This window comes from Osmerus eperlanus, chromosome 17, assembly GCF_963692335.1.
Source record: "Osmerus eperlanus chromosome 17, fOsmEpe2.1, whole genome shotgun sequence".
NCBI lineage: Eukaryota > Metazoa > Chordata > Actinopteri > Osmeriformes > Osmeridae > Osmerus > Osmerus eperlanus.
The window spans coordinates 2,574,704-2,599,607 of record NC_085034.1 but is presented as its reverse complement, the minus strand read 5'-3'; the positions used below and the strand labels follow the sequence as shown (position 1 = coordinate 2,599,607).

The 24,904-nt window shown below is 48.8% G+C and overlaps 1 protein-coding gene and 2 non-coding genes across 8 annotated transcripts; 2 read left to right on the top strand and 1 right to left on the bottom strand.

Annotated features, from left to right (window-relative positions):
- The first annotated feature begins 2,415 nt into the window (after positions 1-2,415).
- Positions 2,416-2,606, top strand: LOC134038147 (U2 spliceosomal RNA). Its single transcript, XR_009932650.1, has one exon. It is a non-coding gene; the product is annotated as a U2 spliceosomal RNA (small nuclear RNA).
- An 859-nt stretch (positions 2,607-3,465) lies between these two features.
- LOC134038135 (U1 spliceosomal RNA) lies at positions 3,466-3,629 on the top strand. Its single transcript, XR_009932639.1, has one exon. It is a non-coding gene; the product is annotated as a U1 spliceosomal RNA (small nuclear RNA).
- Positions 3,630-5,147: 1,518 nt separating this feature from the next.
- LOC134037599 (protein PHTF2-like) lies at positions 5,148-23,434 on the bottom strand. 6 transcript variants are annotated; one of them, XM_062482988.1, is made up of 18 exons: positions 23,265-23,434; positions 17,808-17,864; positions 17,281-17,292; positions 14,776-14,845; positions 13,526-13,684; positions 12,947-13,112; positions 11,662-11,823; positions 10,448-10,652; positions 10,097-10,270; positions 9,476-9,724; positions 8,923-9,066; positions 8,521-8,793; positions 8,223-8,354; positions 7,803-7,889; positions 7,542-7,697; positions 7,244-7,339; positions 7,019-7,144; positions 5,148-6,768 (listed from the first exon to the last, which is right to left on the bottom strand). In XM_062482988.1, the coding sequence occupies exons 1-18, from the start codon at positions 23,307-23,309 to the stop codon at positions 6,748-6,750; spliced, it is 2,334 nt and encodes a 777-aa protein (XP_062338972.1). In that variant the 5' UTR covers positions 23,310-23,434; the 3' UTR covers positions 5,148-6,747. The 6 variants fall into 6 exon arrangements, with proteins under 6 accessions (XP_062338972.1, XP_062338975.1, XP_062338973.1 ...); XM_062482991.1 differs by having other exon boundaries at positions 8,923-9,051; XM_062482989.1 differs by lacking the exon at positions 17,281-17,292 and having other exon boundaries at positions 14,776-14,847; positions 17,798-17,864.
- Between the last annotated feature and the right edge of the window lie 1,470 nt (positions 23,435-24,904).

The window sequence follows — 24,904 nt, the reverse complement described above, 5'->3', positions numbered from 1 at the left end:
GATAAGTCGTGATCAGTGATCAACACATTCTTCTTCCATTTGATTACCACCAGAGGGAGAGTGTGTGCATGTCGCCCTTTGCTGGACTTTAAATCAAACAAATGAAAATTCAATTATTTTAAGGTTCACACCTGAAATGATTTTGGTCAGGCAAAAAGGTTGCACAAACGCACAGTCGCTGCATCATATACAACACTAACCAGCCAGCGGAAGCAGCGCGTGAGCTGTAGCCTTGGTCCAGAGACAATGGTCATGTTAAATGCATCAACATAATGCGTTATGTTAAATGGTTATGTTTATGGTTCAAACCGTAATTTCCAGCCAACTTTTTATGTTAGGCAGTAAAAATAAAATATATATTTAAGTTTTTAACACACTTTCAGTAGCCGTAATTTCCCAACTTGTTATTTTAGCCAGTTTTTACCAACAATATAGAAATATGTTTTTTTTTTACACACTTTCAGTAGCTGTCATTTCCAGCCAACTGCTAATGTTAGGCAGTTTTTACCTCCAAAAAAATATTTTTTACACAATCAGTTGGCAGATGGTAGCTGTGTTAAACACTTTAAGGAGTGAAAGTAAAAAATAGTAAAATACTGTTACCAGAAAAATCTACTAAATAAACTGCCCCAGCTGCATCTGCCGCAAGCACACCTCACCATTTCCCTTGTACCCTCTCTTGTTCAAATCAGTTGCAACCTGCAACTCTATGCAATGCACGGGCCTGAACCGGTCCTGGAGTACATCAGCCCTGCCCACAATAGTGATGGACTTTCATGTTCGCCTGTCTATGCCCAGGTGACAAACCCCCATCCCCCTCCACGCGAGAAATGTCTTAATTTGCATACTGCCAAGTGCGTCAGTCGGAGGTGAACATGAGCAACTAGACAACGCACAAACTTCGTTCGGCGATGCCAACTCCAAATTTCATGGAAATACCGGATTATATTAGTGTAATATATGGACGGCAGCACATTTTACAGGATTATATTGTGGCGAAATATACCACGGACAGACGAGCTAACGCTATATTCTAAATTGTCGTCTGCATCTCCACGTCAAATCGAAGCATAGAAAAGTTGCCGTCTTGCTAGCTAGTAATGGAGAATCGATGACATTTCTCAAAAACTCTCGTTTTAAGTTTCTAAACTGTTATGGAACACATTTGTGAGTACTATTTGTTTTCATACAGTGTGAAAAAGTATTGTTTGCTTGGTAGTGTCGTGATTTGCATACCCGCAAAACCAAGTCAAGTGAGTCTGTGTCGAAGGTGAACAACATTAGCCTGACTAAGCACCGACCTCGCAGTTCGTCCTTCGTTAGACGATTTGGTCTTTAAATTTCATTGAGCTCCCACAAATACTGGATTACATTAGTATATGGATGGCAGAACATTTTTATACAATTTATATAGTGGGGAAGTATACCACGGGCGGACATACATTTCGAAGTGTCGCATGCATCTTCGAAGCACAGTCAAGTTGGCGTCTTGCTGCTAGCTAGCAGCACGGTGAATCGAAAACCTTTCGCAAATGTTTTGTTGCAAGTTTTGAGTTGGTAAGTAGTTTTTTTCATGCCGTCGGAAAATATTGTTTGCTTGACCATGGTGGATATGTTTCGTGACATTTGGTTAGCAAGAAGGGTTACTGTGTAGGCAGATTGTGGATAGTTTTCGAAAAACGTCGTTGGCTGCGAGAATGCAAGTGTTGGCCTGTAGCATGGAAAAATGGCCAGGCTTGTACTGCTAACACAGCCCGTAGATGTGACGACGATTGAGAGAATTTGTTTGAAACTAGCCCAGGTCTGACTATGCCTGTAGTGTACAGGGCGTGTCATTGTGCGAGTTTTTCTATTGATATTAAGGTCAGATAATATTCATTGCACAGTATGCAAACGCTTAGGCCCGTGGCTCTGGGCCTACCCAGGCAGTTTACGAAGCCGTTAGACATCAGAGGAAAACTGAACAGGCGATGAGATTGGTTTTACAACTAGGTGGCGACATTGTTCCATATTTTACACCCTTAGCGTTATAATTGTATAGAATTGATTGGACTTTGAATACTTTTCCAAATGTGGTATGGTTGCTGTTCCACAATGTGAAGAAGCTTAACTTGTTAAACGTATTTGATCTATTTATCTGGTGTGTTGTATGATTTAAGTGACAATATAACGTACTCATGTTTTCGTCAGTTTTCCATTGGACAAGGGTATCACGTGACCAGGAAGCAGTCCACTAGTTTGTAACGTTCTAAATTGTTATTTTGAGATGTTTGCTACCCCACGAGCTACGGCTGTCGCGTTTTATGAATGTCCTGCTTTCTATTTTGTTGAATTAATTTTGTTCAAATACTGCTCAAACTCTGACTTAGTTTGTCATGTTCGAGAACGACCCGTTCCAATTTTTAACTATACAGTATCGCTTCTCGGCCTTTTGGCTAAGATCAAGTGTAGTATCTGTTCTTATCAGTTTAATATCTGATACGTCCCCTACCCGGGGACCATATATTAAATTGATTTTTGGAACAGGGAGATGGAATAGGGGCTTGCTCCGTCCACTCCACGCATCGACCTGGTATTGCAGTACCTCCAGGAACGGTGCACTCCCCTCCCGGGGAAACAACGGTGTTGAAAGAATAATTTAGACATTCGCCTCATGAATCCTTGTTTATGGGTAGAAATGTAGTATAGCTTTTTATGTTAAGCTGTTTGTGTAAAATAGTGTTGATCAGTTTAAAGTTAGTTACGATCTCGGGAAAACGGCATTGTTGTATGCGCAGATACAACAGTTTTACTTTTAGGTCACTAGATAAACTTTCATCACTGCGCTGTCGGGAGGCAGTTATGAAATGAACATGGAAGACAACTGCGCAGGTAGTCAGTGGAAGGACAGTCAGGTGTTAGACCTCATACGAATTTGGGGTGACCGTATTATCCGAGCAAAACTTGTGTGATCGTATCGTAACCGGTTTCTCTTTAAGAGCAGAGTGAAAGAAATGTCACATGTCTCCATATATTTAACATAGACAAAGTGAGACCTGATTTTGCCGCTAGGGATTGTGGAACAGTCTTTTCATAGTTCTCGTGTTTGCACTGTAAAAAACGAGAATGAAAGGATGGATAGCTCGTTTCGGATTTTCTTAACGCCGATTGTGTGTGAATGTTGAAAACGATTCCCCAATGTTGTATTAACGGTAGTCAGCTTCGAATATGAACATATGTAACAATTAAACGTAACTGCTATTATACTGATACAGCAGGGCATTCTGGGAAATTCGAAGAGTACTTTTGTATCAATATGCATTTAAACACCAACCAAGCTATTTTGCCGGTATGATCTATGTAGATTTTAAATTTGTATTGGTGCCTTCTTTTATTTGGGCGCGCTCTTGCCGGTGTCTGAGCTAGAACCATCGCTGTGTAGGGCACCCTCTGTAATGACCCCTCCACGTTGACCGTGTACAACTCATACTTACCTGGCAGGGGAGACACCATGATCACTAAGGTGGTTCACCCAGGGCGAGGCTCAGCCATTGCACTCCGGTTGTGCTGACCCCTGCGAATTCCTCAAATGTGGGAATCTCGACTGCATAATTTCTGGTAGTGGGGGACTGCGTTCGCGCTCTCCCCTGATTTTCTATGTAAAGGACAATAACTTCATCTGATCACTGGGGGACACTGTTGAGTGTTCTGTGTTAGTTTGCAGGGGTCTACAATCTAGTCTCCGTTACGCATTCTGATTGGTCTAAATCCTACAGTCACTGTAGACTCCATTTAGTTTCCCCCAGTTTGGGATTGTTGAATATTTGAAACAGATTTGCTTTTGTCATGACCAGCAGCCCTGCTTTATTCTTGTTATATGGGGAGTGTCTTATAATTATGGGCCTCGGGTTAAATGTGATCACTGTAAACACACACACACTGCATCTGAGTTGATTTATTGGATGTTTTCAGGAGCAGCCCATGTGCAGAGGGGTCACACTGAGGCTCAGGAACCCCCCCTGCTCGTTCACCTGCTCGTTCACCTGCTCGTCCACCTGGCCGTTCACCTGGCCGTCCAGGAGCTGGAAGGTCCTGCTGGGGGAAGAGGTCGTCTCCATGGAAACGAGCGTTCCATCTCGATGGTAGCAGAGAGGAATTCATGCTCCAGGTTAAGATTTGTTAACTAAACCTAAGTAATGAAGGCTACTACTAAATAGTAGTTTTGACAAGACTTGCTAATTGTTTGAAGTGTAATCTTTTCTTATTAGACGGTTGGATGTAATTGAGGGCTAAAAATGGGCATCCACATTTCTCAGATCACAATAGAAATGATCAAAAGCACCTGTGCAATATCCACACCCAGGCTCACTGAGCAGCCTGCCAGGAAGCTGGCCCCCCTGGAGATCTCCATCATCGGGTTCACCTGCTGCTTGTCTACCCTTTTACCACCTGTGTTCCTTAGATTTGTTGTGAAGTTTTGTTCTTTCCATAGTGCAGTCTGTCTCTGTATGCTATAGTCTGTCTCTGTATACTATAGTCTGTTCCAGACCTGGGCATTGTACGGCCTGCGGGCCACAACCGGCCCACGGGCCGTCCCAATCTGGCCCGTGTAAGGTAAATTACAAATTAAAGTGTTGAGCTGTAGTAAATCTGTAGTCCTGAAAGACTACAGTGATCAGGCGATTGACATATGTGCGCTTACGCGCAGACATACTTAACATACTGCAAAACAACTTTTCAGTGTTTGTGAAGATTAACTAGGTACAAATAAAATGAAACACTGATGTAATGAACTTGTATAGTCTTTTCCTATTTGACCTACACCACAATTTCATATTTATATAATTATTTACATAATATCCTCATTCTTCTGATAACCAGTAGCAGGCAGCTAATCAAAATATATATTTTACTTATAATATTGTCTCCTCCGCCAACTGCTTGTTTCTCAGGACCTGTTTTTACCTCTTTTGGGGGGGTCCAAGTCTGAATAAGAGGGGTCAAAGACTTAAATGTAAAGTGCAAAATTTTAGACTTAAGACCCCGCGGGAACCCTGATTCCAGTTACAACAGTTGATTAAAGTGAATAAGACACTGGTGTCTGGTATTCTTGTGCTTCTGGACTGGATTGTTATGAAGTACAGGAATTATGACCATGACAACAAAAATAATAGCATTTTGTTTTATTTAAAAAAATCTGGACAGACCAGACCACAAATTAAAACCTAATATTTCAAACATAAATATGCTCTGGATAAGAGCGTCTTATAGATAACCACAGAATTATTCTCTCATTCCAACGGTTTGAGTGTTCCTTCAACACAGCAGTGTTTGTCATGTCTATGAAGCATGAAGGTCCCTCTTCACAAAAGCGATAATAAAAGCAGAATGCGAAATAGGGAAAAGCGACTTAAACAGTCAGTCTACAAACGAAAGAGTTGGGTTTTAAAGCATGTGTGAATACATTCTTTTTCAGCAAAAAGGAAAAAAATCAAGCACTTTGGTCATCTCCACACCAAGCAACAAAAGTACAAAAAATGCTCTCACTTCCTACAAATACAACGGGTTGACATTGAAACTTAGTAACATTTTTTCTCCTCTTAAATCAGCTTTAAAGTGCACATTTTCGGGCATTTCTAAACTACGTTACATGGTGTAATACTAACCCAACCCCACCTGTAGACGAGTCCCATAGGTACGCTTCAGTCATTCACTTTCAGATAGGCACAAAAAAAGAACATACTTGAATGTTTTAGTCCTGATATTGAGCTGTTGAAGAACTGTTAGCTTTTCCTGTCTGGCGCCTTTAGCAACCTTTGCCTAGTTGGGAAGTCTTTCCGCAGAGCAAAGCTTTTTAAGTTGAAAGAGGTGCCGGCTGATCCAACAACACAAAATGCTGAGGCACGATCAACAACATGAGAAGATACGAGGACTTGAGATTTTAAGCTGTGTATACAAAAGCAATAACAAACCAGATCTTTTTCTGTACATAAATATGGTTATAGTTACCCTACAAGTATGTTCAGTTTTATGGCTTTATACAAAAGTGAGTTGAGAGAGCTTCTCTGTAGGACTCTGGTGGAGAACTACCAGTTTATTGCTTGAAATTCAGTGATTACTGAAGTAAAACGTGCTCCAGGAAACCACAGAACACTTGACAGCAGGGATGAGAAAGGGCATTAAGATATACAGGTGTTAAACCTGGCTAGATGTTACTGTACTCGCTTCCTTTAACACAGGAGGGCATTGCACAAAAGAAACACATTGACCTACCTATAGTATGTATAGGTTATGAATAATAATAAACAGTGATCCACACACTGGCCTGTCTTAGCGGCCAACTTAAGCTCATTGGGGGTCTTGGAGTATGTGAGGAAGGAGAAAGTGTGTTTGAGGAGCATTCAGAGAGCCTAGTACCATGAGAGAAACAGATTCTATGCCAGATTAGGACTCAGTTTTCAGGCAAGGTATCACCTCTTTGTCTTGTTGTAACGTCAACTGGTCTTCCCTCTGAGAAAACAATCCTGTAGCTTAAAATAATACTTTTTTTTTTCAACAAAAACAATTCAAAACATAAACAACTAAAAACACTGAAAGGGTAAAATAAATATATGAATTGCACAAGTGAGAACATGTGACCACTGTGATATGTCTGAGGAGAGCAGGGGGACCACTGCTGCAGAACCTCCAGTCAGAGGAGATCAGCGCCCCCCTGTGCCTGGAGGCGGTATAGTCACTTCAGTGAGACCAGAGGCGTTAAGCCTAATGTCATGATTTGATCTTCCAAAGCTGAGAAGGAAAAAATACAAGTACAGTACGCTTTAATAAACACACAAACAAGGACAACACGATTGCTATAATTTCTTTACCCTTTCAGCTTCTGCACACACACACCTGTGATGTACCTCTCCTGGTGTTCAGTCTCTCTCTCACACACACACACACACACACTCACCTGTGATGTACCTCTCCCAGTGTTCAGTTTCTCTCACACACACACACACACACACACACACCCCTCCTTCACAAGCTCACGTACCTTGAGGTTGAAGCCCAGCAGATCGCTGATGACCCCAGACACGGCTGACAGGATGACCACCTGGGTGATGTTGTAGAGCAGGGGGTTCATGGTCAGACCGTACAGCCTGAATGGAGCGTCCAGCTCCTGGAGAGGGGGAGAGGGGGGGGGGGCACAGGGAGGATGAGGCTGGGCCCCACAGGACTGGCACAGAGTGTGTGCGTGCGTGTGGGGGGGGAGGCGTACCTTCAGGAGTTTGGTGGCCAGCTTCAGAACGTTGTTGACCAAAGTCAGATCCTCCTTCTTGTTTGGTTTCTTCTCCATCTTCAGATACAGGTTGATCTGGAGGACAAACACTATGTGCTTAAACAGATATATACAGGTGTGTGTGTGAGGTACTATTTCTTGGCATGTGTACATTTAGTCATTTAGCAGACGCTCTTATCCAGAGCGACTAACAGTAAGTACAGGGACATTGTGTGTGTGTGTGAGGAACTATTTCTTGGCGTGTGTACTTCCGTGTGTGTGTGTGTGTGTGAGCTACCTGTTCCGTCAGCAGGATGGAGGTGTTGCTGTACTTCTTGCTGGTCTCAGAGCCCAGTGTGACGAAGCGCAGCAGGAACAGGGACAGGGAGGAACACCAGATCACCAGCTCCCAGTTATAGTGGCACTCCAGAAAGGTGTCGTGGACGTGCAACAGCTAGGGGAGGATAGATGAGCCACAGGGTCAGGCTCGCACGCTGGGGTTCAGACCGGGATGAAGAGGTCCTGTACGCTGCGTGACCTACGACCTGGGGACACTGACCTGGGCACAGCAGATGAAGACCACGGAGAGGGTGAGGAGGAAGGCTGACGACACGATCACATCCACGGAGCGCTGAGGACCCCGCCTCTGCATCACATCACATTTAGTCATTTAGCAGATGCTCTTATCACTTTCAGTAAGTACAGGGACATTCCCCCCGAGGCAAGTAGGGTGAAGTGCCTTGCCCAGGGACACAACGTCATTTTTGCTCCTGCGGAGAACACACGTTACAGAAAGGGTGCTGAACCCCCCCCTGCTTCCTACCAGAGGTGTCTGATCCCACATAACCAATCACATCAATACAAGAAGTTCAACCAATCATTTAACCAGTCACTCTTCGTAAATGCCTAAGCAACATGGCGTTGTGTCCATCCTTGTGCACGTAGTGTAGAGCGAGGAGGGGAAAGAGGGCTGGCCTACCTTGAGGTAGGAGCGCAGCGACAGCCACATCTTTATGTTCTGGACCTTCTTCAGGCGGAAGTGGGGCACCTCCGACTTCCTGGCTCGCCTGGCTGAGGTCAGGTGACCGAACAGCTTGGCGAAGAGCAGCCTCTGTGACAGAAGAAGCGAGGATCAGAGACGTTTGCTCTAAACACACACACACACACACCTACATTCCTCCACAAACACACACCCTTCTCCCACACATACCTACATTCCTTTTGCAAACACACACACCCTCACGCACGCACCCCATTCCTCAAACACGCGCACCCACCTGTTTGTACGTCCTCTCGGCCACGCTGAGCAGGAAGAAGAACAGCCAGATGAGGCAGGCCCGCACCACGAAGCTGACCGTCACCATGGTGATCACCATGACGTCCGAGGAGGAGCCGAACGCCACGGAGACGAGCTCGTGGGCCGAGAGCGAGGTCAGCTGATCCAGGTCCCGGTGCTGGGCTAGCCTGTAGGCGAACGGCGTGAGTCCCAGAGTGATGGACACCAGGTTGCCAAAGACCTGGTAGCCGATCCCTGGGGTGTTCAGGTTCACCTGGGGGGAGGGCAGGGGCACAGAGGGATCACTATACACCCATCCATCCATCAGTCTGACCTTCTATTCCTTCCTTTCTCAGTCTTTTCCTCATCTTTTGGTTCTCTCCCTTCCTCCCTGGCTGCTCACCTTGTTCATGATCATGCCGCTGATCTCCAGCACAGACATGTCGGCCTTCTTGCACTCGTTGCCCTCCCACACGATGGCGCTGATGCGCTCCAGCCCAGGGTTAGAGCTGTGCAGCCAGGGCACGTGACCCTGCAGGGACACACACTGTCAGCACACGCAGCAGACAGCACACACACAGACTGCACACATACACAGTGTGTGTGTGTGTGTGTGACTGACACATACACAGTGTGTGTGACTGACACATACACAGTGTGTGTGTGTGTGACTGACACACAGAGTGTGTGTGTGTGTGTGTCTGCACAGAGACAGCAGACACACACACAGACTGCACACATACACAGTGTGTGTGTGTGACTGACACACAGAGTGTGAGTGTGTGTGTGTCTGCACAGAGACAGCAGACACACACACACACAGACTGCACACATACACAGTGTGTGTGACTGACACATACACAGTGTGTGTGTGTGTGTGACTGACACACAGAGTGTGTGTGTGTGTCTGCACAGAGACAGCAGACACACACACACTCCTCGGAGCCCTTGCTGACCTGGTGGAAGGGGTCATCACGGTACTCCTTCTTGGCTGCCAGGCAGGCAGCAGTGGGGGGGTTTGGGGTGGTGGCGGTGGTGCCCTCCCCCTCCGTCTCGCTGGTGCAGGAGGAGCGGCACTCTGCGCAGTGCAGGAAGTCCTCCCACAGCACGTCCTCCGTCTCCGACTCGTGACGCGTGCTCTCTGAGTCCTGCGTCCGCAGACTGGAGCAGCGCGAGCTGCAGCTCGTCCCTGACTTGGGCACTTCCTGTGTGGGGAGACGGGCAGGAAGTGAGCGTGTGGGAGTGGTATGAAGGAACGTGTCTATTCTGCTGAACGTCTGTTTGAGTGTGTGTGTGTGTGTGTGTGTGTGTGTGTGTGTGTGTGTGTGTGTGTGTGTGTGGGAATGGTATGAAGGAACGTGTCTATTCTGCTGAACGTCTGTTTGAGTGTGTGTGTGTGTGTGTGTGTGTGTGTGTGGGAATGGTATGAAGGAACGTGTCTATTCTGATCAACGTCTGTTTGAGTGTGTGTGTGTGTGTGTGGGAGTGGTATGAAGGAACGTGTCTATTCTGATGAACGTCTGTTTGTGTGTGTGTGTGTGGGAGTGGTATGAAGGAACGTGTCTGTGTGTGTGTACCTCGGCAGCGTAGTGCTTCTTGTAGTGATGGGCCTTCCTGTTGCGCAGGGTGCAGTCGCTGCCTACGCGCTCCACGCCCCTGCGGAGGGGGCTGTAGGTAGAGGCCTCGGGGTCCTCTTCGCTGGACGCCTCGTCAGACATGTTGTCCAGGCTGCGCGGGCCCACGCACGCCTCCTATAGCACAGCAGAGCATGAAGGGAACCTGAAGGGAACCTCCCGGGAACCTCCCAGCCCACCCACAAACCACTCTGGGAGAAAGTGTGTGTGTTTCTGTGAGTAAAAGATAGGGAAGCAGGACAGTGTGTGTGTCCTGCTTCAGGTCACACACCTGTGTGTGTGTGTGTGTGTTACCTTGGTGCTGGGGGGCAGCAGCAGGTTCCGAGGGGGGGGCGGGGCGTTCCAGCATGTCTCCTCAGAGCGGAGCAGCAAATCACATCGTGGCTCATGGAGCTGAAGCCCCTCCTCGCTGCTCTTACTGGTCACCCTGCCGTCCAATGAGACATAGCCATTGTCTGTCTCTGTGGACTTGTCTATGGACAGCTTAGACTTCTTAGACCTGGGGGAGGTGAAGGAGGGAGGGAGAGACAGACACATACACAGTGGGGGGGCAGTGGAAGAGAGAAAGAGACAGGAAGATGGAGGATGAGAGATGGAGAGAAAGGAGATGAGCAGGGTAAGACTAGAGTTGTGGCCATGTCGGGGTTGTAAACAGTCTTCCAGCATGCAAAACAGACAGAGCAGTAGTTGCTGCGTTCAGGAGCAAGCCACGTTCCGCAACGCTGCCACGGGAAAAGAAGAAATTGAGGGTTGAAAACCCAACAACCTGCTTGCTGCTCCAATCCACAAGACCATGACACTGTGTCTGTTGTGGTCGGAGCAGCAGCCAATAAGAGGCTCCCTCCTGAACGAGCTGAGGATGTGGGGTAGGGGTGGAGCATGGGGGGGGTGCTAGGAAAGTGAGCGTGTCCAGTACACGACTAGATGGACTAATGCTAACCATGCTAACAGAAGTTGAGACGCCACTGATGTTTATGACTTCAGATTGGTACTCATTAGAAATTGTGTTATTTTGTCTTACTAGTACAGAGAGATCGTTTTCATGCTCAACTATGGTTTAGGATTAGTTATGTTTCTTAGCTTTGCCCACCATGCTTCTCTTGAACGTAACGTAGCTTGAAGAGTTGACTGGACAACAAAATCAACCGCAACATTCCTTGTTACAACCAAGGACATTAACACACAGTAACAGATGGAACAGATAAGTTTAGGTTGGAAGATTACTTTGGTTAGAGCTATAACTTTAGTTATAAAAGCACGCTATGTTAGTAGCATCTCACCATGGCTACGGGGATGCATAGAATCCAGTAATTCACAAGTTTTATCCAATAGAAAGGCTGTGTTTGTGTTTATTATCCAATAGAAAGGCAGTTTTTATTATCCAATAGAAAGATTGTTTCCATTATCGGAAAGTTGAAACTTTTTGAAACGTTGCTGTCCAGTGTGTGAAGGAAATGTTGCAGCCGTCAAAGAAGGTCGTGACCTTGTAAAGGAGAGAGAATACACACCCTGCTTTACAGATATCATGCCAGAAATCTTGGAAGAGAGTCGCCAGGTTGAAAGCTGTGGTGGAGCCCGGGGCCTGTGGCGCCCCCTCCTGTGTGTTATCGGTAGTGCTAGAGCCATCTCCTTCCCTATGCACCTCCCACTGAGCTGCCTTCCTCAACTTCCTTTAGCGAGAGAGATTAGAAGTACAGGAGTACTTAGAGAAACGTAGATGTGAAGAGATCCAAAACAGAATCTGACTGAGATCAACAACCAGGAGGCCGTTGACTCTGTTTGTTCTTGTGTGTTTTTTAAAACAAACAGTGAAAACGGCCATTTGGCCAGTAGGCGGTTGGCCATTGGCCGGTGACATCAGCAGCTGGACGTGTAGTGGGTCAGCAGATGTGGTCAGGGAATGGTTTCGTCCAATAGGAATTGTCCATGACTCTTAACGCTGCATGCACTGGCATGAGACGAGCTCGCATGTTTTGCCCAATGTTTGGTCCCCGATCATATCTGCTGTCCAGAGTGAAGGCTGCTGGGTACTGTAGTGAGGAAGTGACACATCGATAGGTCTGCATCGGAACTGTTAACCCTTTCAGTAAGCGTCCAACCTCATTCCAAAACTGTGGCATGGACCAATTTTCTTCCGTGAGTCTGAAAATTGTCGTGGCTGTTCCCTAAGCCAGGAGTGAAGATTGTAGCAACACGCTTTTCTGGTACACGTTGCTACTTTCTACAACAGGAAGTCACACACACACACACACACACACACACACACTGCAGAGATCCTGTCTTTGACACACACACAAACACACCTAGCTCATTCCACACAGCAACAAAACACTTCAGTAACACATCGGCGAAGAGGGAGACCATAGAGTGGAATAGCTAGAAGACCTTCAGTATATTGTCACTATCTCAGTTAACCCACACAGTCTCCTCCCACTCCCTGACCCAGACCCTCCCTCCTTCCCCTCTCCCCAAACCTTACTCCCACCCCTCCCTTCATCCCCAAACCTTACTCCCACCCCTCCCTTCATCCCCAAACCTTACTCCCACCCCTCCCTTCATCCCCCCACCCTCTCCCATCCCTCTCCCATCCCTCTCCCCGCCCTCTCCCCGCCCTCTCCCATCCCTCTCCCCGCCCTCTCCCATCCCTCTCCCATCCCTCTCCCATCCCTCTCCCATCCCTCTCCCATCCCTCTCCCATCCCTCTCCCATCCCTCTCCCCGCCCTCTCCCCGCCCTCTCCCATCCCTCTCCCATCCCTCTCCCATCCCTCTCCCCGCCCTCTCCCCGCCCCTACCTGCGTCTCTTGCCCCCGCTGGTGGGCGTGGGTTTGGGCGTGCGCGTGGACACGATCTGGCAGTGCACGGTGCCCAGCAACAGCATGAGCCAGGTGGCCCCGAACACCTCGGTGACAGGGATGCCATGGGTCAGGGGGACTGACGCGTACAGCAATGCTGCTGCCACTGCAGGAGGGATAAACACACTACCCAGTTAGCAAGCCCTGCAGAAAACATTCAAGTACGGAGTCAGGTGGCTGAGCGGTGAGGGAATCGGGCTAGTAATCCAAAGGTTGCCAGTTCGATTCCCGGTCATGCCAACTGACGTTGTGTCCTTGGGCAAGGCACTTCACCCTACTTGCCTCGGGGGAATGTCCCTGTACTTACTGTAAGTCGCTCTGGATAAGAGCGTCTGCTAAATGACTAAATGTAAATGTAAGTACTGCTCTGTGTGTGTGTGTGTGTGTGAGAGAGAGTGAGAGTGAGAGAGAGAGAAAGAGTGCGAGGAAAAGCCAAAAAATAGGCCCACATGAACTTCGACTCAGGGGGAAAAAGTGTGTTTGCTAAGGGCAGAACAGGCAGCCGCGTGCAGGGCTGACCTTGCAGCAGGTAGAGGGTGAGAAGCAGCAGGAAGATGGCTCTGGAGGTGACCTGGATCCACCAGCGGTAGAAGAAGGGGAACAGAACCACCCTCACCAGCCCCTTCCTGGTCAGAGACGTCCACGGGCTCTCCGGCTTCGCCTTGGCAAATGCAGACCCTGAGGGCGGAGGAGAAAGAGAGACTGTTAGAACTGGAACATGACCCTAGCAGGGCATATGACAGAGTGAAACCCATCCTGTCTCTTCTCCCCCCTCATCTACCTCTCCTCCTCTCTCATCTACCTCTCCTCCTCTCTCTCTGTCAGTGGGTGAGCTTGAAAAAGCTGAGAGGAAAGCTAAACCAGACGAGTCAACTCCTCTGAATTATTTAGAGGAGAGGGGAGGAGGGGAGACAGGAAAGGAGAGAGGAGGAGAGAGGGAGAGTGATATGGGTAGAACTTTTGGCATGGGAGAGGGTGCAGGCGTACAGTATCAACCTGGCATTAAACCTGACAGTGTCTCAAGAAGGAACTCAAGCATTGCATGTGTGTGTGTGTGTGTGTGTGTGTCTACAGCCTGGGATGTATTGTCTAACAAGGTAACAGAGGCTGTGCTCCTCCCCCTCAATCCTCCTCTCTTTCCTCTCCAGCACACTTCTTCCTCCACCATTAACCTCTTTTTCACCCCATCTTCACTCCCTCACTCTCCACCTCATCCTCCCGTGTCCCCCCCTCCCCACTCTCTCCTCCCCACTCTCCCTTCTCCCCCACTCTCCACTCTCTCCTCCTCATCCTCCCTTCACCCCCCCTCCCCACTCTCTCCACCTCATCCTCCCTTCTCCCCCCCTCCCCACTCTCTCCTCCTCATCCTCCCTTCTCCCCCCCTCCCCACTCTCTCCTCCTCATCCTCCCTTCTCCCCCCCACCCCACTCTCTCCTCCTCATCCTCCCTTCTCCCCCCTCCCCACTCTCTCCTCCTCATCCTCCCTTCTCCCCCCCACCCCACTCTCTCCACCTCATCCTCCCTTCTCCCCCCCTCCCCACTCTCTCCTCCTCATCCTCCCTTCTCCCCCCCTCCCCACTCTCTCCTCCTCATCCTCCCTTCTCCCCCCCTCCCCACTCTCTCCACCTCATCCTCCCTTCTCCCCCCCTCCCCACTCTCTCCTCCTCATCCTCCCTTCTCTCCCCCTCCCCACTCTCCCTTCTCTCCCCCCCTCCCCACTCTCTCCTCCTCATCCTCCCTTCTCTCCCCCTCCTCCTCCCCCTCCTCACCTCTGACCAGGTCCACATCAATCAGGTCAGGCTTCACATGTCCAGTCTTCTTGGGCTTGTTCCTCAGACCCTGTAAAAGCACCACACAGTGAGGCCCTGACAGACACACAGGCAGCAACAGACACCAGGCAACAGTAGAATCTACACCAAACAGCCGGGTTGCAGATCTGATAGCGAGCTACATCTGTCTCTACGGGTCTCTAAGGGGGGGGGGGGGGGCTAGTTGTGAGTGTGCATCCTATAAAACGTCATGGCAACTACACACACACATGCGCGTTAGAACCTCACAGACTGTGGGTGCTACACACAGAGCCCAACTCTCTCTCTCTCTGTCTCTCTCACACACACACACACACCTTAGTAAAACAAACCGTCGCCCCTCCAGTGCACCCCCACCCGCCGGGGTAAACAGACGAGGGTAAATGCCTAGCTGCTAACAGACTGGTGCACACCCGCCCACTGATAGAGAACACGCTAGAATGACACAGCAAGTTCCCCCTCCCCCACCAGCCCATCCCAGAGATAAACTGCGTGCTGGCCAACCTTCCTTCAAAAAGAGTTAAGGTCTAACTTGCAGGTTACTAAACTCAGCTGACAGGCTCTCATTCAGCAGGACATAACAGTCTGTATACTACAGAGAAGGCAGCAGTCTAGATACCCGGCTGGACACTATTAGAGCAGCGCCTATGTGTGTGAAGGAGATGCAGTCTGGGGAACAATAGTAGGTTAGGCTTGCTTCCTCTACTTCCTGTTTCTGACCCAGGAGAGCATGTGAGAGTTGTGTCCAGGAATATTTACACACCAAGGCCAGTGGGGCTTCTGACATTGTCACGGCAACCAGGCAATGTTTGCATTGCCAAGGAAACAGGCTGGTTATGGGCCGAGCGCGGTGATGCAGTGTTGACTGGAGAAGCTGAGGAACACTGTTGTGGTGAGCCCTGATCCTTCTCTACAGCAGGACAGGAAGTCCTCAGTGCATCAGGTAACCTGCAGCAGCAGAAAGCTGGGGCCTTCGGAATGTTCAAGCCTTTAGTTTTAGAACAGAGAGACATTCTAAACCTCCAACAATTCTACATCAGTCTTGGCTGTTTGTGTGTAAATCCAAGATAAAGTGTGCAGGTCACGTTTGTTTACCCTGGTCAGAACCACCGAGCTACACCGGGAGCATTGAGAAACCCTGCAGGATATTCCCTCAGGTGAATGACCTGAGGGTGAGTGTCTGGCAGGTAAAACGAATATTTCCTCTCAGGTTCATGCTAGCGGTCCTTATCTGCATGTATAAGCTCATATCAGGTTCTTTATCTGGGAAGGACCCGCAAGGCTGAGCCAAAAGCCTCCCGCTGGAGTGTGGGCCTGTGAGGGACCAGCCTCCTGGCCAACCTGGTTGTTATGGAGATCACTTATTAACTATATAGGGTACTTGAACTTGCTTTATCTAATCTAAGTTAACACAGGTCTGCTTTAAGCAGTGGGAAAAGAAGACCAATAAACCTACTTCAAATCACTTCTTAACAATCTAGGCTACTTGTACTTGCTTTTATCTAATCTAGGATTATATGTCAGCTATTTTTAGCCATTGAGTCAAGAGTACAGTTCACCCCTATCACCACCAGGGGGAAGCTCCAATGCCTTGTACAGACATGTTTCACCCCATCGGCGAGCAAGAGTGAGTTATACATTAGCGACACAAGATAGACTAAAAACAATAATAATCACAGCCATGTCGACTAAATCAGGTTCATGGGGCAGGTTGTAAACGCTAGCTAGCTTAGCACACTGAGACAGATAGGTGAGGTTCAGAGGTCTGAATGCTACGCTACAACACATGATACACTGACACTGTTTACATGACAGGAAGGAAACCATAGCAGGGACACAGTCTGTGTGTGTGTGTGTCAAGATTTTTAGCTCATTAAAGAGAGTATATGACACACCAGTACGAAGACAACATGGCTGTGAGCTTGTGAGCTCAGGTTAGTGTGGGTGACCCCCCATCTGCACAGCTCTTCAGAGGTGAAAGGTCATGGTTAGGGGTAGCCAGGTGAAGCAGCTCCAGTGTCGTGCGCTCATCAGAGTTAGAGAGAGCAGGCAGAGAGCACAGCAGGCCTGGCTGACAGCTGTGCCCCTGGGTCCTAGCCCCTGGGACCTAGCCCCTGGGTCCTAGCCCCTGGTCCCTAGCCCCTGGTCCCTAGCCCCTGGTCTCTAGCCCCTGGTCCCTAGCCCCTGGGTCCTAGCCCATGGGTCCTAGTCACTAGCCCCTGGATCCTAGGTCCTAGCCCCTGCCTTCATCCGCCATCTTTCCCTCCCACCAAATATGTCTCAGGGCAGCTCAGACACAACCTGGGGGTCCTCACCGTCATGTAAACCCTCGCCACACGTGCAAGTCAAGGGGTTCAAGAGCCAACCAGGAAACACGGTGGCAACAAACCAACCAATCAACAGTCTAGTAGGCAGGCTGCAGAGGGGCATTGTGGGATGCAGGAGGACTGCTACAGTGGTACTCACCAGTCTAATAAACTGGGCATGAGAGACCAGAGATGAGGATGAAAGGATGAAAGGAGGAGAGGATGAGTGAGGGAGAGTAATATCATTGGAGGAGGGAAGGAGGGATCAAACTGAAAACATGACGCATTGTTGAAAGTCTACATGGAAACGGAAGGACAGTTTAAGTAGAGAGAGAGAGAGAGACATAGAAACACAGAGAAAGAGAGAGAGAGAGAGAGAGAGAACAAGACATGAGGTGCCAGAAAAACGTACAACGGAAAATAAATACATGAGACAGACAGTAGAGCAGAGCAAAGTGGAAGTGTAATAGAGTAGCACAGTAAAGTAGAAAAGCAGAGCAGTGCAGTACACTACAGAGTAAAGTAGAATAGAGCAGAGTAGAGCTCAATAGCAGTAGAAGAGAACAGAGCAGTAGAGAGCAGAGCAGTATAGAGCAGAGCAGTAGAGAGAAGAGTACAGCAGTAGAGAGTAGAGTAGAGCTGAGAAAGGTAGAGCAGTAGAGAGTAGAGCAGAACAGTAGAGCATACCTTGATCTCTCTTTGTTCCACAGACTTCTCCCATATCTGCTGGTCATACGCACCGATCTGGAGACACAAAACAAGTCAGGTGTTCATTCAAGGATCCAGGGGTGGTTTCAACACGTGTCCGATGCCAGCCTTTGTCCCTCTATCACCCAGCACGTTCACACGCACGCACACACAGTTACCACATACTAGAAGATTGAAAGAAAAGAAAGAAAGAGGGCAACCACATTGAGAGACTGTGTGCTGACCTGTCGGGTCACATATTGTATGGAGCCGTTGTGGTGTGTGTGTGTGTGTGTGTGTGTGTGTGTGTGTGTGTGTGTGTGTGTGTGTGTGTGTGTGTGTGTGTGTGTGTGGGGGTGTGGGTGTGGGTGTGTGTGTGTGTGTGTGTGTGTGTGTGTGTGTGTGTGTGTGTGTGTGTGTGTGTGGGTGTGTGTGTATTATGTATGAGCTGCGGCTGAGTGACGATGGGGTATTCAGCTTGATCGCTCTACTGTGGGAGCAGACAGCTTTATACTAGGCAGCACACCACAGCTGTCCACTCACACACCATCACCCTTCTCACTGGCCAAAGACAAAGAGACAGAGAGAGAGACAGACAGACAGACAGGGAGAGAGAGAGATAGACAGACAGGAAGGGAGAGAGACAGGGAGAGAGACAGGAAGGGAGAGAGACAGGAAGGGAGAGAGACAGGAAGAGAGAGAGAAAGGGAGAGAGACAGGGAGAGGTAGACAGGAAGGGAGAGAGACAGGAAGGGAGAGAGACAGGAAGGGAGAGAGACAGGAAGAGACAGGAAGAGAGAGAGAAAGGGAGAGAGACAGGGAGAGACGGAGAGAAAGAGCGAAGGAGAGAAAAAACCTGCACCCTGACTATCAAACTGAGAATTCAAGCAGACTTATAAAACATGTAACGTGCCACACATAGGGGGCCAGAGAGAAGCAGTGATACACTGGATCCTTCCCACAACTGAGCTCTTTAACCTTCTCCTCTCCTCATTGTCCTTGTCACAGGAGGAGACAGGCTGGGCTGCACAATACTGTACACACACACACTCCCCTCACCGCCCCTTCCTTCCATCTGAGAAGTTTACATTTCCTATCTCTTCCTGTGGGCCCTAAACCATTAAGAACTAGCTGTGTCCGGGGGTGACCCAGACCTCAGTACTGCTCCCTCTGACTGGGACTGCAGCAGGAAGAGGAGGACAGAAGGAGGAAGAGGAGGAGGAGAGAAGGAGGAAGAGGAGGAGAGAAAGAGGAGGAGGAGAGAAAGAGGAGGAGGAAGAGGAGAGGAGAGAAAGAGGAGGAGGAAGAGGAGAGGAGAGAAAGAGGAGGAGGAAGAGGAGAGGAGAGAAAGAGGAGGAGAGAAAGAGGAGGAAGAGGAGAGGAAGAGAGAAAGAGGAGGTTGAGATGAAGGGCCCCAGGGTGTTACAGTGTTTAGTGAGGACAGAAATATAACAGGTGAAACACATCCTCTACCCTCCTGTATCACCCTGCCTTGCAAGACAGTGTGTGTGGTGTGTGTGTGTATGTGTGTATGTGTGGTGTGTGCCCTGACTAGGTCAGCCTTCTCCTCCAGTGGAAACGCAGCATTCCTGCATCTTTCATGAAGCCTCATGAAACATGAACGCCAGCAGACTGACAGACTGTGTACAGTCTACCTGAGGACTGCTACCAGGAGACAGGGCTCTGTATGCTACCAGGAGACAGGGCTCTGTATGCTACCAGGAGACAGGGCTCTGTATGCTACCAGGAGACAGGGCTCTGTATGCTACCAGGAGACAGGGCTCTGTATGCTACCAGGAGACAGGGCTCTGTATGCTACCAGGAGACAGGGCTCTGTATGCTACCAGGAGACAGGGCTCTGTATGCTACCAGGAGACAGGGCTCTGTATGCTACCAGGAGACAGGGCTCTGTATGCTACCAGGAGACAGGGCTCTGTATGCTACCAGGAGACAGGGCTCTGTATGCTACCAGGAGACAGGGCTCTGTATGCTACCAGGAGACAGGGGAGGAGAGGGAGTGAAAGGGCTGTGGAGGAAACATAGGTGATGATAAAAAGGTGAACAGGACGTCAGATATGTGGGAGGGTAAGAAAGAAACAGAGCTACAGTAAACTAAAGCGAGCGAGCGGGGGGGAGCTGCGGAGAGATGTAGTCAAACGCTACAGTCCAGCGGGTGTGGGTTGGCATCACCATGGCAACCAGAGCTGGGTCGGTTTTACCAACGAGCCCCGGCACAGTGCACCCCGAGAGAAAGAGAGAGATAGAGAGAGAAAGAGAGAGATATAGAGAGAGAGAGATATAGAGAGAGAGAGAGAAAGAGAGATAGAGAGAGAGAAAGAGAGAGAGAAAGAGAGAAGAGAGAGAGAGAGAGAGAGAGAGAGAGAGAGAGAGAGAGAGAGAGAGAGAGAGAGAGAGAGAGAGAGAGAGAGAGAGAGAGAGAGAGAGAGAGAGAGAGAGAGAGAGAGAGAGAGAGAGAGAGAGAGAGAGAGAGAGAGGATCACAAACAGAACAGCAGGATTTGAAATCAAAGGAGGTACACTGACTTGCCTCCATCTGGTACTCTGACTGTTCCCTCTATCGTTATATAACTGAGCGGGGGAGGAGAGAGGGGATGGAGAATATATGAGAGAGAGATGGAGAGAGAGAGAGAGATGCCGCAGTGGCAGGTTGTTCACCATGGCGACGGTCGGGGGATGATCCTAAGCCAGAGATTATGTCGCCGAGGCAACAGAGTTATGTAACAGCCGCCTTCACGCCGCAGTGTATGGGGGGGCAAGGACGCGTGTGTGTGTGTGTGTGTGTGTGCGTGGGGAGGACGAGCATGTTTATAACACACCCCAGGGGCCAGGTCAGACAGTTAGCAGGCCAGCTGACACACACACACACACCAGCACAGACAGACCAGTTGATAAACACAGACACCAGTGTGTGTGTACAGTGATGTAAGAGGTGCATCCAAACAAGAGCTTGTGCTATCCACTAGAACTGACTGTTGTCTCCCTCTCTCTCCAGCGCTCTCTTCACTCAACTGAATACTCTCTCTGTCTATGTCTCTCTCTGTCTATGTCTCTCTCTGTCTATGTCTCTCTCTCTCTGTCTCTCTCTCTCTCAGATGAACTGTGGTAGTAGTACTTGGCATAAGACAGACTGTGTTGTTTGTGTGTTGACAGATTGGAGTGTTAAGGCCGCAATATGCTTCTGCGTCTCCGTTTACGGATGGGCGGGCGCACGGATACGGACGGATACGCACGGATACGGACGGATAGACTGTGTTTATGGTTCTCCGTAGGCTGTGGGTGCTGAAAACAATTCAGCACCCACAGAATAGAAGAGTAGGTGGCACAACGTTTTTTTGTAAATCGTCGTGGAGTGTTTATTTACCTAGGTTATCGAGAAGTCAGAGCAAATTTACAAATTAGCCGTTTCATCAATAAAATACGCACATTTTCAGCAACTACACTGCCCATTTCTCGTCACATTTTAATTCAGATGCTGATTTACATGTACTGTTTAGCTGAAATATGAATTGTGAAAACTTACAGCAATGGCGGTCAAAGGATTCTGTTCGTCCTGTTTATCCCGGCAACCCCGCCCCCGCCCCTGACGCAAGCGATTCTTAATACTGACCAATCACAGCCAAGGGGGTCTCCGTAGCTCTCCGTCGCTCACGACGGATAGTTAGACGGATAGAAAATTCAGGTGGTGCACGTCGAGCTCTCCGGGGCTCTCCGAGGGCTGACGGAGAGCTCGTAGAGGGCGTTCCTCGGAGAAGAGGGCGTTCCCATGTGTCCGTTTTTCGAAAAACGCAGAAGCATATATAAGCCTTTAACCACCCCACCTATTCTAACCATGCTGAACGTGAACAGTCCCACCCTCCAATACCCACCCTGACACAGTGTCTCCACCCAGGAGACCAACACTGTTTACTGTCGTCAGGGTGCTACACAGCTGCTGCAGTAGCACAGGAAGTCACACATTAACATTTAGAACTCCTAACTACACACACACACACACACACAAAGACACAAGCACACGGGTTAAATCCGCAGCAGTCTATTGACAACATAACACCATCTCTATAAAGACTGGAATAATCCCCAGGGCTGTTCAACACATCCATCCTTTATATAGCACCCATACTCTATGTATATATCCAGACTCCTGGACAGTCACTAGGCCTGGTATAGCACTGTGGACTCAAACACCATCATTAGAAAGTGGCCTTATAGATTCCTCTCTGGTGCTGGTCTGCTCTGGGATTACTGGATAGTTCTGAATCTAGTCAGAGTGACAGACAGACAGACAGGCAGTGAGACAGACAGTGAGACAGACAGGGAGAGAGGCAGGCAGGGAGGGAGAGAGAGAGGCAGTCAAGAGAGCCAGACAGAGAGAGAGGCAGGCAGACAGACAGACAGACAGAGCGGCAGGGAGACAGACAGAGAGAGGCAGACATGGAGTCATAATGACAGGCTGGCAGGCTGGCTGGCAGGCAGGCTGGCTGGCAGGCTGGCAGGCAGGCAGGCAGGCAGGCAGGCCCAGTTAACTCCAGTAACAACCCACAGCAGCCTAGTGGGGGATGGTCTATCTAAGCCAGCAGTCTCTTGTTAAGTTGAGCAGGGGGACAGACAAGTAGAGACAGCACCCAAGTGTCTGTGGTGACTCCAACTAGCTGCGTCAACTAGCTGTGTCAGCGTGGCTTCCAGACAAGTCTGGTTCTGTCAGTCCAGACAAGCACAGACCTAGCAACCAACCAGCTAATACTGAAGGAAGGAGAAAATATATCTACATCCAAATGACCATTTCTCTGTCAGGGCCTAAAGGAGGAGGAAACTGATCCAATCATTTCCACTGGCAGTCTAACTAGGCTGGTCCGGCCCTCTGCTGAGGGTGTGATCCACTGGCAGTCTAACTAGGGAGTCAGGTGGCTGAGCGGTTAGGGAGTCGGGCTAGTAATCTCAAGGTTACGGGTTCGATTCCCGGCTCTGCCTAATGACGTTGTGTCCTTGGGCAAGGCACTTCACCCTACCTGCCTCGGGGGAATGTCCCTGTACCACTGTAAGTCGCTCTGGATAAGAGCGTCTGCTAAATGACTAAATGTAAATGTAAACTAGGCTGGTCCGGCCCTCTGCTGAGGGTGTGATCCACTGGTAAAACAGTCAAAACTATCCGTTACCACAAAATAACGAGCCTAAGCTATCGTTCAGTCCAGTTAACTTTTGAACTTTGTTGTTAACATAATATGTTCGAGGCTATACACAGCAAGTATTCACTAGCGATATAAATATAATAAATACCCGAATCCAAATATACATCCATATATAAATGTGACTCTAAAACTAAATATCTGAATCAGTCCGAAAAGACCGAAAACGTCTTAGTGCTGCTCTAGTGTGGAGCTGCCACAGATTCTGACTGGAGCATCAGCAACCAACAGGACAAGTAAACAGCAGCTCTTACCTTCTTCTGGTACCACACAACAGCATCTCGCACTTTGGACGCCATTTACACGTCACGGGTCACGACATTGGACATCTTAGACTGCAGGAGGACGGAGAGACGGAGAGAGAGAGAGAGAGGGAGGGAGGGAGGGAAGAGAGAAGAGGAATGAAGGTAAGACGGAGTGTCACAGTGCATGTGAGGAGACGGCTGCTCTGACTGGCTTTTATAAGTACCAGCCTACCTGGGCAGGTACACACACACACACACACCTCATGAATAGTTCAGCAAGCACACGCTTTTCTCTAACAGCGACTCCCAACATAACCACACACACACACACAACCACACACAAAGCCTCTGTCAGGTGATAGAGCAGTTAATTAGTACTCTGCTACAGTGCTGTTAGTCGGATTCACATTCAAGTCAGGGTGGACAGGCTGTGCACACACAATAGTTTGTGTTTACTAGTATGCTGTAGCCAGATAATTATACAGTAAATAATTATTGACTATACATGGTTTGTGTGTGAAATAGAGAGTAAGAAACTGAGTGGTTATGTAAGAGAATGGATAGAGTGAGTGGTCAAGAATAAAGCTTAGTCTGCTTGGTTGACCTTGATGGACTGATTCTCTCCCCCTTTCTCTCCCTCCCTCCCCCCCTCTCTGTCCCCCCCTCTCTCTCCCCCCCCCCCCCCTCTCTCACAGCATTGCTGGCAGCAGATACAAGGTCACAGCACAAGCTGGAACACACAGGTGTACACATGCTTAGAAATCACTCAAATAGACCTTGCGTTTGTGTATGTACACATTGTACTGTATCCGTGTGTGTGTACATATTGTACAGCATACATGTGTGTGTGTGTGTGTGCAGACCTGCTCTTAACCCAGCATACACACAGCCAGAGAAGTTAGCAGTACACTAAACTCCCTGATACACTATCGTAGATGGACAGACGAATGGATGAGTAGAATGAAGCTGGAGGATCAGGCAGACAGAGAGCGACTCCTGAGCTGTCAGTCTTCAGACAGCAGGCTGCTTCATCCCTCTGACCTGCCAGCTCTCTGAACACAACCGTACTGTGCTCTACTAACTAACCAAACTGTCCTGTACTGTGTTCTACTAACTACCCAAACTGTCCTGTGTTCTAGTAACTACCCAAACTGTCCTGTGTTCTACTAACTACCCAAAACTGTCCTGTGTTCTACTAACTACCCAAACTGTCCTGTGTTCTACTAACTACCCAAACTGTCCTGTGTTCTACTAACTACCCAAACTGTCCTGTGTTCTACTAACTACCCCAACTGTCCTGTGTTCTACTAACTACCCAAACTGTCCTGTACTGCGTTCTACCAACTACCCAACTGTCCTGTACTGTGTTCTACTAACTACCAAACTGTCCTGTACTGCGTTCTACTAACTACCCAAACTGTCCTGTGTTCTACTAACTACCCAAACTGTCCTGTGTTCTACTAACTACCCAAACTGTCCTGTACTGCGTTCTACCAACTACCCAGAACTGTCCTGTACTGGCGTTCTACCAACTACCCAAACTGTCCTGTACTGTGTTCTACTACTACCCAAACTGTCCTGTACTGTGTTCTACTAACTACCCAAACTGTCCACTGTGTTCTACTAACTACCCAAACTGTACTGTGTTC

What these genes read in the sequence shown, in the direction of transcription:
- LOC134037599 (XM_062482989.1), bottom strand. Translation starts at nt 23,309, where the DNA reads ATGGCGTCCAAAGTGCGAGATGCTGTTGTGTGGTACCAGAAGAAG. An exon ending in TCTTCATCTGCTGTGCCCAG is followed by an intron (nt 7,698 to 7,802) that starts GTCAGTGTCCCC and finishes ATCCTCCCCTAG; the next exon opens with CTGTTGCACGTCCACGACAC. An exon ending in TGGCCACCAAACTCCTGAAG is followed by an intron (nt 7,145 to 7,243) that starts GTACGCCTCCCC and finishes CCCCCTCTCCAG; the next exon opens with GAGCTGGACGCTCCATTCAG.